The sequence below is a fragment of the Paroedura picta genome, chromosome 2, assembly GCF_049243985.1.
Source record: "Paroedura picta isolate Pp20150507F chromosome 2, Ppicta_v3.0, whole genome shotgun sequence".
NCBI lineage: Eukaryota > Metazoa > Chordata > Lepidosauria > Squamata > Gekkonidae > Paroedura > Paroedura picta.
Genome location: NC_135370.1, coordinates 72,490,732 through 72,503,280, shown reverse-complemented (window position 1 = coordinate 72,503,280; position 12,549 = coordinate 72,490,732). Strand labels below are relative to the sequence as shown.

General features: G+C 41.1%; 1 protein-coding gene across 3 annotated transcripts in view; it reads left to right on the top strand.

The window, feature by feature from the left end:
* The window catches only part of USP37 (ubiquitin specific peptidase 37), a 47,317-nt gene that overhangs the window by 8,811 nt on the left and 25,957 nt on the right, over positions 1–12,549 (top strand). For all 3 annotated transcript variants that reach the window (XM_077320684.1, XM_077320683.1, XM_077320685.1), the window contains 9 exons: positions 492–660; positions 2,357–2,457; positions 4,156–4,337; positions 4,573–4,644; positions 5,555–5,652; positions 7,397–7,481; positions 9,128–9,289; positions 10,636–10,767; positions 11,675–11,798. In XM_077320684.1, coding sequence (XP_077176799.1) covers positions 492–660; positions 2,357–2,457; positions 4,156–4,337; positions 4,573–4,644; positions 5,555–5,652; positions 7,397–7,481; positions 9,128–9,289; positions 10,636–10,767; positions 11,675–11,798 — 1,125 coding nt within the window. The remainder of the gene's footprint in view (positions 1–491; positions 661–2,356; positions 2,458–4,155; positions 4,338–4,572; positions 4,645–5,554; positions 5,653–7,396; positions 7,482–9,127; positions 9,290–10,635; positions 10,768–11,674; positions 11,799–12,549) is intronic.

Below are 12,549 nucleotides of genomic sequence, written 5' to 3'. Positions count from 1 at the left end.
TGGCGCAGAGTGGTAAGGCAGCCGCCTGAAAGCTTTGCCCATGAGGTTGGGAGTTCAATCCCAGCAGCCGGCTCAAGGTTGACTCAGCCTTCCATCCTTCCGAGGTCGGTAAAATGAGTACCCAGCTTGCTGGGGGGTAAACGGTAATGACTGGGGAAGGCACTGGCAAACCACCCCGTATTGAGTCTGCCATGAAAACGCTAGAGGGCGTCACCCCAAGGGTCAGACATGTCTCGGTGCTTGCACAGGGGATACCTTTACCTTTTACCTTATTTGTTACCAAGCTATGTGTTGTTACCAAACTGACAAATGTTGTGCTGCTGTGTATATTTAATATTCTGTGATTTAGTACTAACTGGTTGTAACTTACACCAACTGGCATAGCCTAGGTCAGTGGGGAGCAGATTTAAGCATTAGGGGAGAAAAAATCCTTCACTGTTGTTTTCTCCTTGAACTATTTGGCACGTAAATGGTCTCCATTTTCTTTCCAGCTAAACCATAATATTAAAAATGTAGTGGTACGGCCAAATAGAGGGAAATTAAGTTGCTTGATGGTAACACTGAAGGATTCCAGTTTCTTGACAGTGGATAAAATACCATCAAAAGATGCGGATGAAATGAGGCTATATTTGGAGGCGGTTCAAAATAGGTTTCATACAGGTGAGTGCAAAACTGCTTTGTCTCTTATAGGAGAAAGTATCTAGTTCTAGTCTCAAGTGCATAATGTTTTATGTGCTGCAGGAATGTAAAAGATAGATTTTCAGAGATTGTGAAGCTATGGGAGAAAACCCCAAACTTGGGGAAGTCTTGCATAGATTTTAATTTATGCAATAGTATCTTTCCAAATTTAAATTTGGTTTTATGTTTTGGTACAATAAAACAGTTCTTAATTAGACTGACATATGCAATTAAACATGGTAAACTTTAGAACATTAAACCTTTAAGTAGTGTACTATCAGATTTTGCCATATTGTAGAGAAAACTAGTTACATTTAAATAAGCGATATACTGTTTATATCTACAGTAAGGTTGTGCACTGGGTTAATTCAAGACTGAAAAGTACACAAAAAATGCCTTACAGGTAATTTTCTAGTATTAATTCAGCCAGACATTTTTTGTTCGATTGTTTTTTCAGTTTAAAGGGGTGACATGCCCTTTAAATTCCATTGACTTGTGACACTGTCACTGCTTGCAAAGGAACTTAAAAAGAACTATGTTCCCTTTAAACTTTAAATGCCTTTCTCCTCTCCTTTGGAAATAATGGAAGATGGGGCACCTTCTTTGGGGGCCCATAAAAGTGGGCTTCAAACGGGGATGGCGTGGGGATGAGAAGAGGTGCCAACTGTTAATGCTGCAAATTAAAAACATCCTCCCTGGACAATCCTGGATCACTTTTCCATTATAGCCTATGGGGACCATTGAATATAAGGGTACACATAGGCTATAATAGAGTGAAATAAATTTGGCGTTCCTGAATGTTTACCATATCAGAATACCATACTAATATTGAGATTCAGGAATATTTGCCTTCCCTGGGAAAGATAGTTGAGTGGGCAGTTGTGGAACAACAACAAAGGTACTGGCCTCCCTGTACTCACAAACTTTGATAGATGTATAACACCATATACCTCAGACACTTTACCATCTTCCCATTCCCTACTCATGAGAAAGGCATAGACTCCTAGGCCAGCCTTTCTCAACTTTTTTTTACTATTGAGAAACCCCTGAAACATTCTTCAGGCTTCAAGAAGTAGCACAGTCATGCAGATTATGACTGGGAAGCAGAGCTGTGTACATGCCCACCTGGGGCCCTTCCCCTTCCCACCCCCTCCAGGCCCATCATTCTCCATTTTGGGAGAAGGAGGTAGGTCAACATGACCATGTCACCTGATGTTTCAGAAATTAAAAATATATACAAAAATTAATTAACTCCCAGCCATTTGGGAAACCGTTCAAGGGCCATCAAGAAACCATGGGGTTTCATGAAACCCTGCTTGAGAAAGCCTGTCCGAAGCAAATGGGAATAGCTGCAGGAATAAATATTATAACTCTGGATTTTGTAACTAACAGTTTTAATAATGTTAACAATTGAACTTATGGTTTTTAAGATTGTGACTATGTTTTATTATATACTAGTAGGAAAGTCCTTTTAAAATGGTATGTCACACAATTGTAGCTACAATATCTATGAGTCTAGTTCTTCAAGAAAAATTAAGAGTAATCTCTTGTAAGTAAAATGAGTATACATTTTTGTGCTTTTAATAAGTGATTTGACTTAGAGGAAGGAAATGACATAGAAATCAAACTTTGAAAAATATAAATGTAAGCTTGAACGTAACTGAGTGTTTTCTTTTAGCTGCAAAATCTGCGCAAGGATCCAGCAGTTTTGGAGGTATCTTAGGTAACAGAACGACACAGAAGGATTCTAACAGGCAGCTTCAATACATTGAGAACCAGGTATTTCAATTAGTTCTGTCCACTTCCTTTTTACATTCCTTCCTTTTATCTTTTCTTTGATACAATAAACATTACGATAGAGTAGTTTTGAATATCAAAATGTCCCCCAAGCCTTATGAATTAGCAAGAAACACTAATGCCGTGTCAGTGTTTGAGACCCTTGTAAGGCATGTACTCTGTATTTGCATTCTAAACCAGATGCTGCGAGACGTTTGTGATTTCATGGTGAAATTGTTTATTTTATTTTTTGTAGAGCTCTTACATTGTTTATTTTAACGTAGGGCTCTTACATTCAGTGCTGCCCTAAGATTGTAAAGTGTCAGGGGTGTCTATCAAGGCCTTTACCTGCTTTAGGTAATATGCCACCTGTGCCTGTTCCAAGACAGAAAGGGGCTAGCCATAATTAATCCCACTTGGTGATTGCAGATTGATTACTATAACTTGCTCAACACAAGGAGCTGCCTTTCAGAGCAGGGATACTGTAGCTGAATGTAACTGCTGGGATGTTAATAAGACAAACTATTTGGAGCATATAATTCTTTACCAGCTTCTGGTTCAATTCCAGGCCCACAGCAAAGTTTTGACCCTTGAAGCCAGTAATAACCTAGAAGAAGAGGAAGAGCTGTTTTTTGTACCTTGCTTTTCACTATCCCAAGGAGTCTCAAAGTGGCTTACAATTGCCTTTCTTTTCTCTCCCCTCAACAGACACCATGTGAGGGAAGTGAGATTCAGAGAGCTCTAACCAGAACTACTCTGTAAGAACAGCCCCTAAGAGGCCTTATGACTAGCCCAAGGTTACCCAACATGATGCATATGGAGGAATGGGGAATCAAACCCGGTTCTCCAAATTAAAGGATACCGCTCTTACCCACTATACCATGCTGGCTCTCCTGGTCTAGGATAGCTTAAGTATCACCCTGGGGTTTCTTGGTGGCCCTGGAAGGGATTCCAGAATGGGTGGGAGTTAATTATTTTCTGTATGTATATTTAAAATTTGTTAAACATTTATCAGTTGATATGACCATATATGATCATGCTGACCTGCCCACCCCCTCTAAAATGGCCAGTGATAGGGATGGGAAGGGGAGAGGTCCCTGGTGGGCGGTTACACAGCTATGCTTCCCAATGATATTCTGCACGATCATGCTACTTCTGGGGTTTCTCAAAGCCTGAAGAATATTTAAGGGGTTTCTTAATGGTAAAAAAAGTTGAGAAAGGCTTTATCTAGGTAGTTGTTCAGTGATGTTTCAATTTTTTATTTAGTTAAATTATATATACTGCTTGTGACTTCATATCATATGCAACCTGATCAACAGCCAATCAAAAGCAAAACACTTGGACATAAGGGATAAACTGTCCTTGAATCTTAATTTTGTTTGAATTGTAAGAAATTTGCCAAAAGCTACTAGAATTTACAAAGGAGAACTACTAGCATGCTTTCGACCCAGTAGTGATCAAATCATTAGTTGAATAAAATAGTGCCTCCAGTCAAGTTTATGGTTTGAGAAGCTAAAGAGTATGTATGGCCAACATAGTACAAATAGGGCTAGCTGTGTATACATATGACCTGCATGGAAACAGTAATTCATACAATTTGTATGTAGTCGTCTCTGCAATTCCATGCATCAGGACTGCTGAATAAATTGGGCCTGTCATTTGTAACAGTAATATAGTTAACATTCACTTTTAATTTTGTAGACACCTCCCAAAAAAGGAACTGTAGAAAATAAAGAGGAAACTCCAGTTCGTAAGGTGCTTACCAGCCCAGGAAGAACATCCATTAAGAATTCTGTGGGAACTGGAATATCTGGCAACAGGGTTAACATGATGGTTACGCCTGCTGCTTCAACACCTCACAGAAGTGGATTGTTGGAAAATCGGTATGAAAACAAACTTAAAGATGCTGCATCTTTAGTGTGCATGTATTAATCTATGTTTGACTTTGAAAGCAATTACTCAATTGCATTTCAAGTTATATAATTTATTTTTATCTGTGTGCCCTTTGGTAAAATGCTTCTGGGGCTGTTTTCAAATGTCAGAGTTTTGGAAGGATGCCTTAATTTTGTTTTACATAAAAGAATGGCCTCTGAATAAATGTGTGTTTTTAAAAAACAGTGAAAGAAGGAAAAGGACACAACCTACTTCAGAAGTGAATGAAGATTACCCTAAAGAGAATGATTCATCAAGGTAATATTTTTTATCGTAAGCTTTTCTACACTTTCTCTACCATCCATTCTTCTCTTCATCTCTTATTCACAGTTAAGTCCCCGCTGAAAATAATTCTTACAGCCTCAATTTTTTAAAAGTTACCATTTTACTTTGTTGTAAAAACCTACTGTTGGTATACTTGAAAATTGTACATATTTGGTAATAGTATCTTGGATATGTATGTTAACTGTGTAGTGAGCAATGCAATCCTTAACAGACATTGCACCATTCAAAGATTTAATAATCTAACCTTGGTATCCCAGGCTTGCTTATTTTACCAGATCTCAGAAGCTAAGCAGGATTGGACCTGGCTGGTGTTTGGATGGGGACCAGCAATGAAGTCCAGGATTGCTAAGCAGAAAGGGACAATGGGAAACCACCTCTGAATGTCTCTTGCCTTGAAATCCCCATAGGAATGTCAGCTGTGAATTTTTGGCAAATTTTTCAAAGATTTTTTTAGAAGGGTATAATTCTGCTTAAGATTGCAATGATGGTTGCTGCTGGGGTGGCTGAATGGTTAATAATGGGATCCAGCATGGTGTAAGCGTTAAGAGTGGTGAACTCCTAGCTGAAGAAGTGGGTTTGATTCCCCATTCTTTTCTATGAGAGCTACTGAGTGACCTTGGGCCACTCACAGTTCTCTCAGGAACTCTTCCAGCCCCACCTACCTCACAATATTGCCTGTTGTGGGGAAAGATGAATGTAAGCCAGTTTGAGACTCCTTTTAAGCTTATGGTGCACAAGGCTAGTCTTTCAATTATGGTTAATAGTATGTTTGCACGACAGTGCAGTATTTTGCAAAGAAAAGGAAAAATATAGGGATATATTTATGTAGATGGTAGTGTAGTTATTATATTTACTTCAAATAAATTGTATGTATTATCTGCAGCAATAATAAAGCTCTGACTGATCCAGCACGGAAATTTTTATGTAGTAGCAGAGAAAAGCAACTGAACTTGAAACAAGCTGACGAGAGCAGAACATCAGGTAAATAAGGTCAATGCTATTATTTTTTGACGAATTTATACAATTATAGCACTAGCTAAACTAAATGTGGGGAATGGAACAGAGCTTTCTTGCCTTCCCACTTCCACTGCATTCCCTTAAAACTCTGTTTCTCAGGTCAGGGGAACAGTTATAGGCATTGTAGTCAAGGTTGGAAAGGGAAATCAGTGAACATGCACATATGCCTGCAGAGCAGTAACTTTGAACCAAATAATGTTGTTGGTATCCACACTTAGTTGAATGGAATGATCTGCTTTCAGGCTGAGAAACCTTGAGGGAGGGGAGATAAATGTGAAATATACATCTTTAAACCGCCCGTGGCACCGTGGGCGACACGGACTAAATAAATGGTTAAGGGGTTCTAAGGCGGGATTTGTCTGTGATGAGGAAGGGTCCGGATTGGACCCTTCCTCAGGACAGACAATCGGAGGGACCAATCGGCAGGCGCACAGCGCCTGCCGATTGGTCCCTCCAATTCCCAGCCCCAGCAACTGCGAGCCACACGCAGCGCGGCTCGCATTTGCTCCCTTTGCCGCCGGCCTGACACGTCGGAGGCGGAAGCGCCTCTGAAGTGTCAGGCCGCCGCAAGGGAGTCCGTGGCAGCCGCGCGGAGCGTGGCTGCCAGGGGATCCCTGCCCGGCGGCCTGACGCAGCGAGAGGCGCAAAGCGCCTCTCACCGTGTCACGCCGCTGCCCGAGGGAGGCACCGGGAGTCGCGCAGAGCGCGGCTGCTGGGGGCTCCCTGCCTGGTGGCCTGACGCCCGAGGGAGCCCCCGGCAGTCATGCGGAGCGCGGCTGCCGGGGACTCCCTGCCCGCCAAATGACTGCTGCCCGGGGGAGGCCCAGCCGCCCGCCGGACCTCCCACAATCCGGTAAGTGCCTAGAGCCCGCTGTATTACTCATACAGCAGGCTTGATTACTAGTTTCGGAATAATTCAGAAGGAGGAATAAGAAACTCTAAATAAGATTTTTTTTTATGAGAATCTTTTAAGGATTAGAAGATGTAAGCTGTTAAATATTCTGATATAAATTGTTCTGCCAATGTTTTTCTGCCTCCTGGCTAGTTTTCAATTCACTCTCAGTAGAGAACTTAGAATCATAGAGTTGGAAGGGGCCATGTAGGCCATCTTATCCAACCTCCTGATCAATGCAGGATCAGCCTAAAGCATCCATGACAAATATCTGTCCAGCTGCTGCTTAAAGACTACCTGGGAAAGGGGAGCTTCCCACCTCCATAGGCAGATGGTTCCACTGCTGAACTACTCTGACTGAAATTTTCTCCCCTGATATCTAGCCAGTACCGTTCTACATGTAGTTGGAAGCTATTACTGCAGGTATCCTCTGCTGCCAAGAGGACCTGCTCCCTCCTCTCCCCTGACAACCTTTCAGATAATTAAAGAGAACAATCATGTCCCATCTCAACCTCCTCTTCTCCAGCCTCAACATTCCCAAGTCCCTGAGCTTTTTCTCATAGGACTTAGTCCCCAGGCCCCGGGTCATTCTTGTCACTCTCCTCTGCACCCTCTAAATTTTGTCCATGTCCTTTTTGAAGTGAGGCCTCCACAACTGCACACAGTACATATGCTGGGCAAAGGTTTTGGAGCGCACATCTATATGAATAGTGCAAGGAAATTGGGTTAGCTTGACACCATATTGAGAATTTGTTGTTGTTAACCCACTAAGATTTTTTAAACTGCTTTTAACAAGTATTTCTGTTCCTTTTCAAGGGGTTTTGCCTTTACAGACCTCTTCATTTTATGGTGGGAGATCATCCACAAAGGACTATTCAGCTAGCAATTCTAATCTGGAAAGGTTGGTATGGAATTTATTCCGTGTTATCAGAGCACTGCATAATCTTATGTATATACTTATATTATTTCTCCATCAGAACAATGTTGAATTTTTATGAAAAGGTATAGAAGACAAACTATCATTGACAGAATAGTGAACTAATCTAGGTCACTAAATGAAACTATGTGACATAGAAAGATAACATACGTGTATGTCTACCAATTGTTCTGATCTGAGGAAGAAATTCTTCCTATTAGCATGATGATCTGACACTAAAGGCACATTCATACATCACCCATAGATTTCTGGTTGACCATGGTGGGTACAAATGCAGCTTGTTCTTCCCGATACATTAAGCACTATCAAAGGTTTCTTGATTTGGGAAAGTTTACTGGTATATCCAGATGCAAAAGCCTATTTATTAAAACACTAGAAATTAAGCCCGCTGTACTTTAAATACAGCGGGTGCTAGCGACCCTCCTATCAGGGCCAGGGCGCCTCTCTGCCTCCCCCCCCCCTGAAAAAGCGTTCCCAGGCGATCGCACTCCCCAGGCCCTGGGAAGGCTTGACCCCACCCCCCAGGAAAAAGTGTTCCCAGGGCCTGGGGAAGGCTTGACCCCCCCCCCAGGAAAAAGCGTTCCCAGGGCCCGGGGAGCGTGAGCACCAGATCTGCAAGCCGGCGATCACACTCCTCAAGTCCTGGGAAGGCTTGAAGCCCCTCCCCCCCACCCGCGATGCCTGGGAAGGCTCCTGCTCCCCGGGGCAGGCGACGGGGGGAGCTGTGGGCCTACCTTCCCTCTCGGCGGCCAGCAGAGGAATGGCTGCCGTGGGGCGAAGGTTTGGCCTTTGCCGTGGGGCGAAGGTTTGGCCTTTGGGTGGGACTGGTTGGGAGGCGCTTTGCGCCTCCCAATTGGTGCTTGCCGGGCCAAACTGCCAATTAGCAGCCGCGCACAGCGCGGCTGCTGTTTGGCGGTTTAGGGCTGGACTGACAAGCGTAGGGCCCAGTCGGATTGACAAGCAGATTGGGCCCTTCGCTTGTCAGTCCAGGGGAAGGGGCCAATGGGGCACCCTTCCTCATCCCAGACAGGGTCCGCCCTCAGGGCCCTTACTCTTTTATTTTATCCGCTTCACAGGAGCGGTTAAAGATAAAGATATCCTGCCTTTCCTCTTGGTTCACGGCAGCTTACAACATCCACAGCTAAACCAAAGATAAAATAGTAAGCCTCAAATTTCTTCCCCTCCCTCCCTTAAAAGATGTCTCATCATTTAAACTCCCTTAGAAGCCCTAGTAAACAGGGCCACGTGAAGGCCTCCCATTCCTCGAAGCTGGAGCCATGATAGAAAAGACCCGGGCTCTGGTCCATTCCAGGTAGCCACCCTAAATGGTGGGATAGCTTAGACAAGGGTTTCTTTCCTATAGCTTAAACAGGGTTTCTTTCCTGTAAATGAGAATTCTAAACTGAGATTAAACCAGCTGACATGGCAAAATGAGAGTGATAATCTAGATAGCTTTCTTTGGCTCCATAAATACAGTTTATGATAAAATATGGAAAGTTGATACCTTTCCTCTGATATATACCATTATATTTAAACTATTTTTGATAGGCTTAATTGGTTTTGCTAATATTTTCATGGAAATCCTTATTATTTTGCACAAACTTTTATAGGTCTAATACGTTGAATCAGACTCCTTCTGCCAAAAGAAGCCTGGGGTTTCTCTCTCAGCCAGCCCCTCTCTCCGTTAAAAAAATGAGATCAAATCAGGATTATATGGGATGGAACAAACCACGAGTCCCCCTTTCCACTCACACACAACAGCAGCTGCAAGGGTAAGCTTTTGCATATGTATATCTTTACATGTAATTGTGTTTCTGCTCTTTTAAGAGTACATAGAAACAATAGATATTACTCACACTGGCAAAAGAGCTTTTCCTCACTGACTGTAGTCTCTTCTTTTTCAGCACTCTTTACTGCCATTTACTCACCCAGCATCCTTTCCAACACTTTATGTACATCTGCCTTAAATATAACTCTAGTCAGGTTTATCACTTAAGTGATCAAAGTTTATGTAAAGTCAGTATGTTATAGTAACTAGAGAGCCAGCTTGGTGTAGTGGTTAGGAGTGCAGACTTCTAATCGGGCAAGCCTGGTTTGATTCCCTGCTCCTCCCCCAACATGCATCTAGCTGGGTGACCTTGGGCTCGCTACAGCACTAATAAAGCTGTTCTGAGCGGGCAGTAATATCAGGGCTCTCTCAGCCTTACCTACCTCACAAGAGTGTCTGTTGTGGGGAGAGGAAAGGGAAGGCAAATGCAAGCTGCTTTGAGCCTCCTTCGGGTAGAGAAAAAGGAACATATAAGAACCAACTCTTCTAATGCTTTGGGACGGTAAACGGGGGACGGGAAAGTACTTACTGTAAATTCATATACATTTGTTGTTTTGAATGACTCTGCATCTTCTTTTTTGGCATGTAAATTAAACTGTTGAAATAATTGCTCATTTTTTAATGTAATGAATTGCTAGTCAGGGTTCTGGAAATATTCCATTGTAGCAAGGAGTCTCAGTTTTGTGCGGCAAATCCATTAGCTTGCATCCCTCTCTCCCTCTTCTATTGTTTCAAGAGTGATTTGAAAGAGTGCCTATTTTGTTATATAAATCTTTTGTTATATTTGAAGGAAATGAATTAACATTATAAAAGACTGCCATGAGTTTCTCCTAGATAGATTTGAACAGAAGCAAAGTCAAATTTGTCTCCATGCAGGTTCTGAAGTCACACTGTGTAAAGCTTTTAGGTGCAATTGGTACAGCTCTATCATTTGCAAAGCTGAAGGCTTGTAGCCTGGTTCAGATTAGTCATTTTGGTTTTGAACTGGTACTACCATAGTTAGGAATTTGCTGTCCTCTATCTGTCTCTGATATCTGGAGCATGATGGGTAGATAGCAGAGGTAGTACTTGATAGCAGCATGTTGAATATTGAATTATCTCTAAATTTTGCAAACTAAAGACTTCAAGCTTATAGAGAAATCCCACCCCCATCCCATTGGAAAATTTCCTAGCAAGCATAGTTCTCAATCTAATTTTAGGTAATTAGGGGCAACCATGTTTAACATGGCAGTTTACATCTGTGTTAAAATTATTTCATTTTATGTAAATATAACCTGTGTTACTTTACAGATTTACAAACCTAGGAAACACCTGTTACATGAATGCTATTTTGCAATCACTGTTTTCAATTCAGTCATTTGCTAATGATCTTTTGAAGCAGAATATCCCATGGAAAAAAATTCCATTCAATGCACTAATCAGGTAAGCATTTGCTCTGGGTAGGGTTTAATTTTTTTCTGGTTAGAATACTGGTAAAAGCAGTCAGGCTAGTAATTGCTAGCTGAAGCATGTGAATGTGTGCTTCTGTAAAAGACAAAGGGCTTTTCTATAAAGTATTTTCAAGCATGCTTTTTAAAAATCCAGACTTAATTAATTTATCCTACTGATCATTTGGGTAGACTAAATAATCTTGTAAAAATGGAAGGGAATCTAAACAAAGGTTATTGTGAAACCAGTATAGAAAAATTCTAGTTACACACTCTTTATCTCTTGACATTTTTCTCCTGATATTTGAGGGATCTCAGTGAAAAACTATGGGAAATTTACACAAAGGTTGTTGTAATTTTGCTTTGGTTGCTCATAATTACAATTTATTGACTGAATTTGAGTTGTCAGGTGGTAGGGAAGAGAATGTATGAGGAATTATGGGAAAAAACATTATTTGTTGAAGGAGAGGCTCTAAATCTTACTACTACTTGACATTCTGCTCTACTTAGCATTTTGCTGGCACAAAATACATGGTATCAAACAAGTAGATGAAAGTTTGAGTTCTCTGTAGTTTTCCTTTTTCTTGTGCATATAGTTTATCTGTGGCCTCAATTTATCTTATTTATATTTTGTGATTAACCCAAATCGTAACTTTTAACACTCTTTTTTAACATGTCTGTATTTAGTCAGTCACTAATTTATTTATCCTCTTCAGTTTCAGTATAACATTTGCTAGCAATATAGGTAAATATTTAGTAGAAGTGTTAGGTATAAGCTTCCTCTTTATGCAGTCTTTTCCGTGTTATAGTTGAGACAAGTAATGTTTTGGGGAGAAGATCTGCAGCAGTACTTTTCAGATCTTTTTTTACTATTGAAAGCACTACTACATCTATTTTTCTAGACGTTTTGCTCATCTGCTTGCTAAAAAGGATGTTTGTAGCCCTGAGGTGAAGAAAGATTTACTCAAGAAGGTGAAAAATGCAATTTCAGCCACTGCAGAGAGATTCTCTGGTTACATGCAAAATGTAAGTACTGTATCGTTAATCAAACATGAAGTATGCTTACACTTAAGAACTTTATGTGCTTTAATTATTGCTGAGACCACCCATAATATATGTAATAATAACCCTTAGTTTTGCACAGTTTTCTGACATGTGTAGCTGGTGACTTTCAACAAACAAATCCTGCCTTTAGCGTATGGTAGCAAATATTGCAAGCAGGAAAGTTTGGATGAATTTTTCAGTGATCACTTTTTGAGATTGCTACTTTATTCTGTTTCTTTATGGGTGTGTGTCTTACTATTACGATATTAAATATTATTAAATATTAAAGAGTTTTTCTCTTTCACCACTACTGCACACTGGGTTGACACTTCCATTGAGCTATTTACTACAACACCAAGATCTGTTCCCCCCTCAATCTCAGCAAGTTCAGATGTCACTAGCCTAAGCTGGGTTTCTTTGTCCCTTTGTGCATCACTTTACACTTAGCAACGTTTAACTTCATTTGCCACATTGTCTCCCATTGTCTCCCATTCACCCCATTCCACATTGTCTCCCATTCACCCAGTTTGTGGAAATCGTCTTGGAATTCTTTACATTTGGTTTTGGCTTTTACCATCCTGAAAATTTTTGTGTCATCTGCAAACCGGGCTGCTACACTGCTAAGCTCTAGTTCTACTGTGTGAACATATTAAATAGTACTGGTCCCAGCACCAATCCTTGTGGGAACCCAGTGCTTACTTCACTGTCTTGTGAGAATTGATCATTTTTTCCC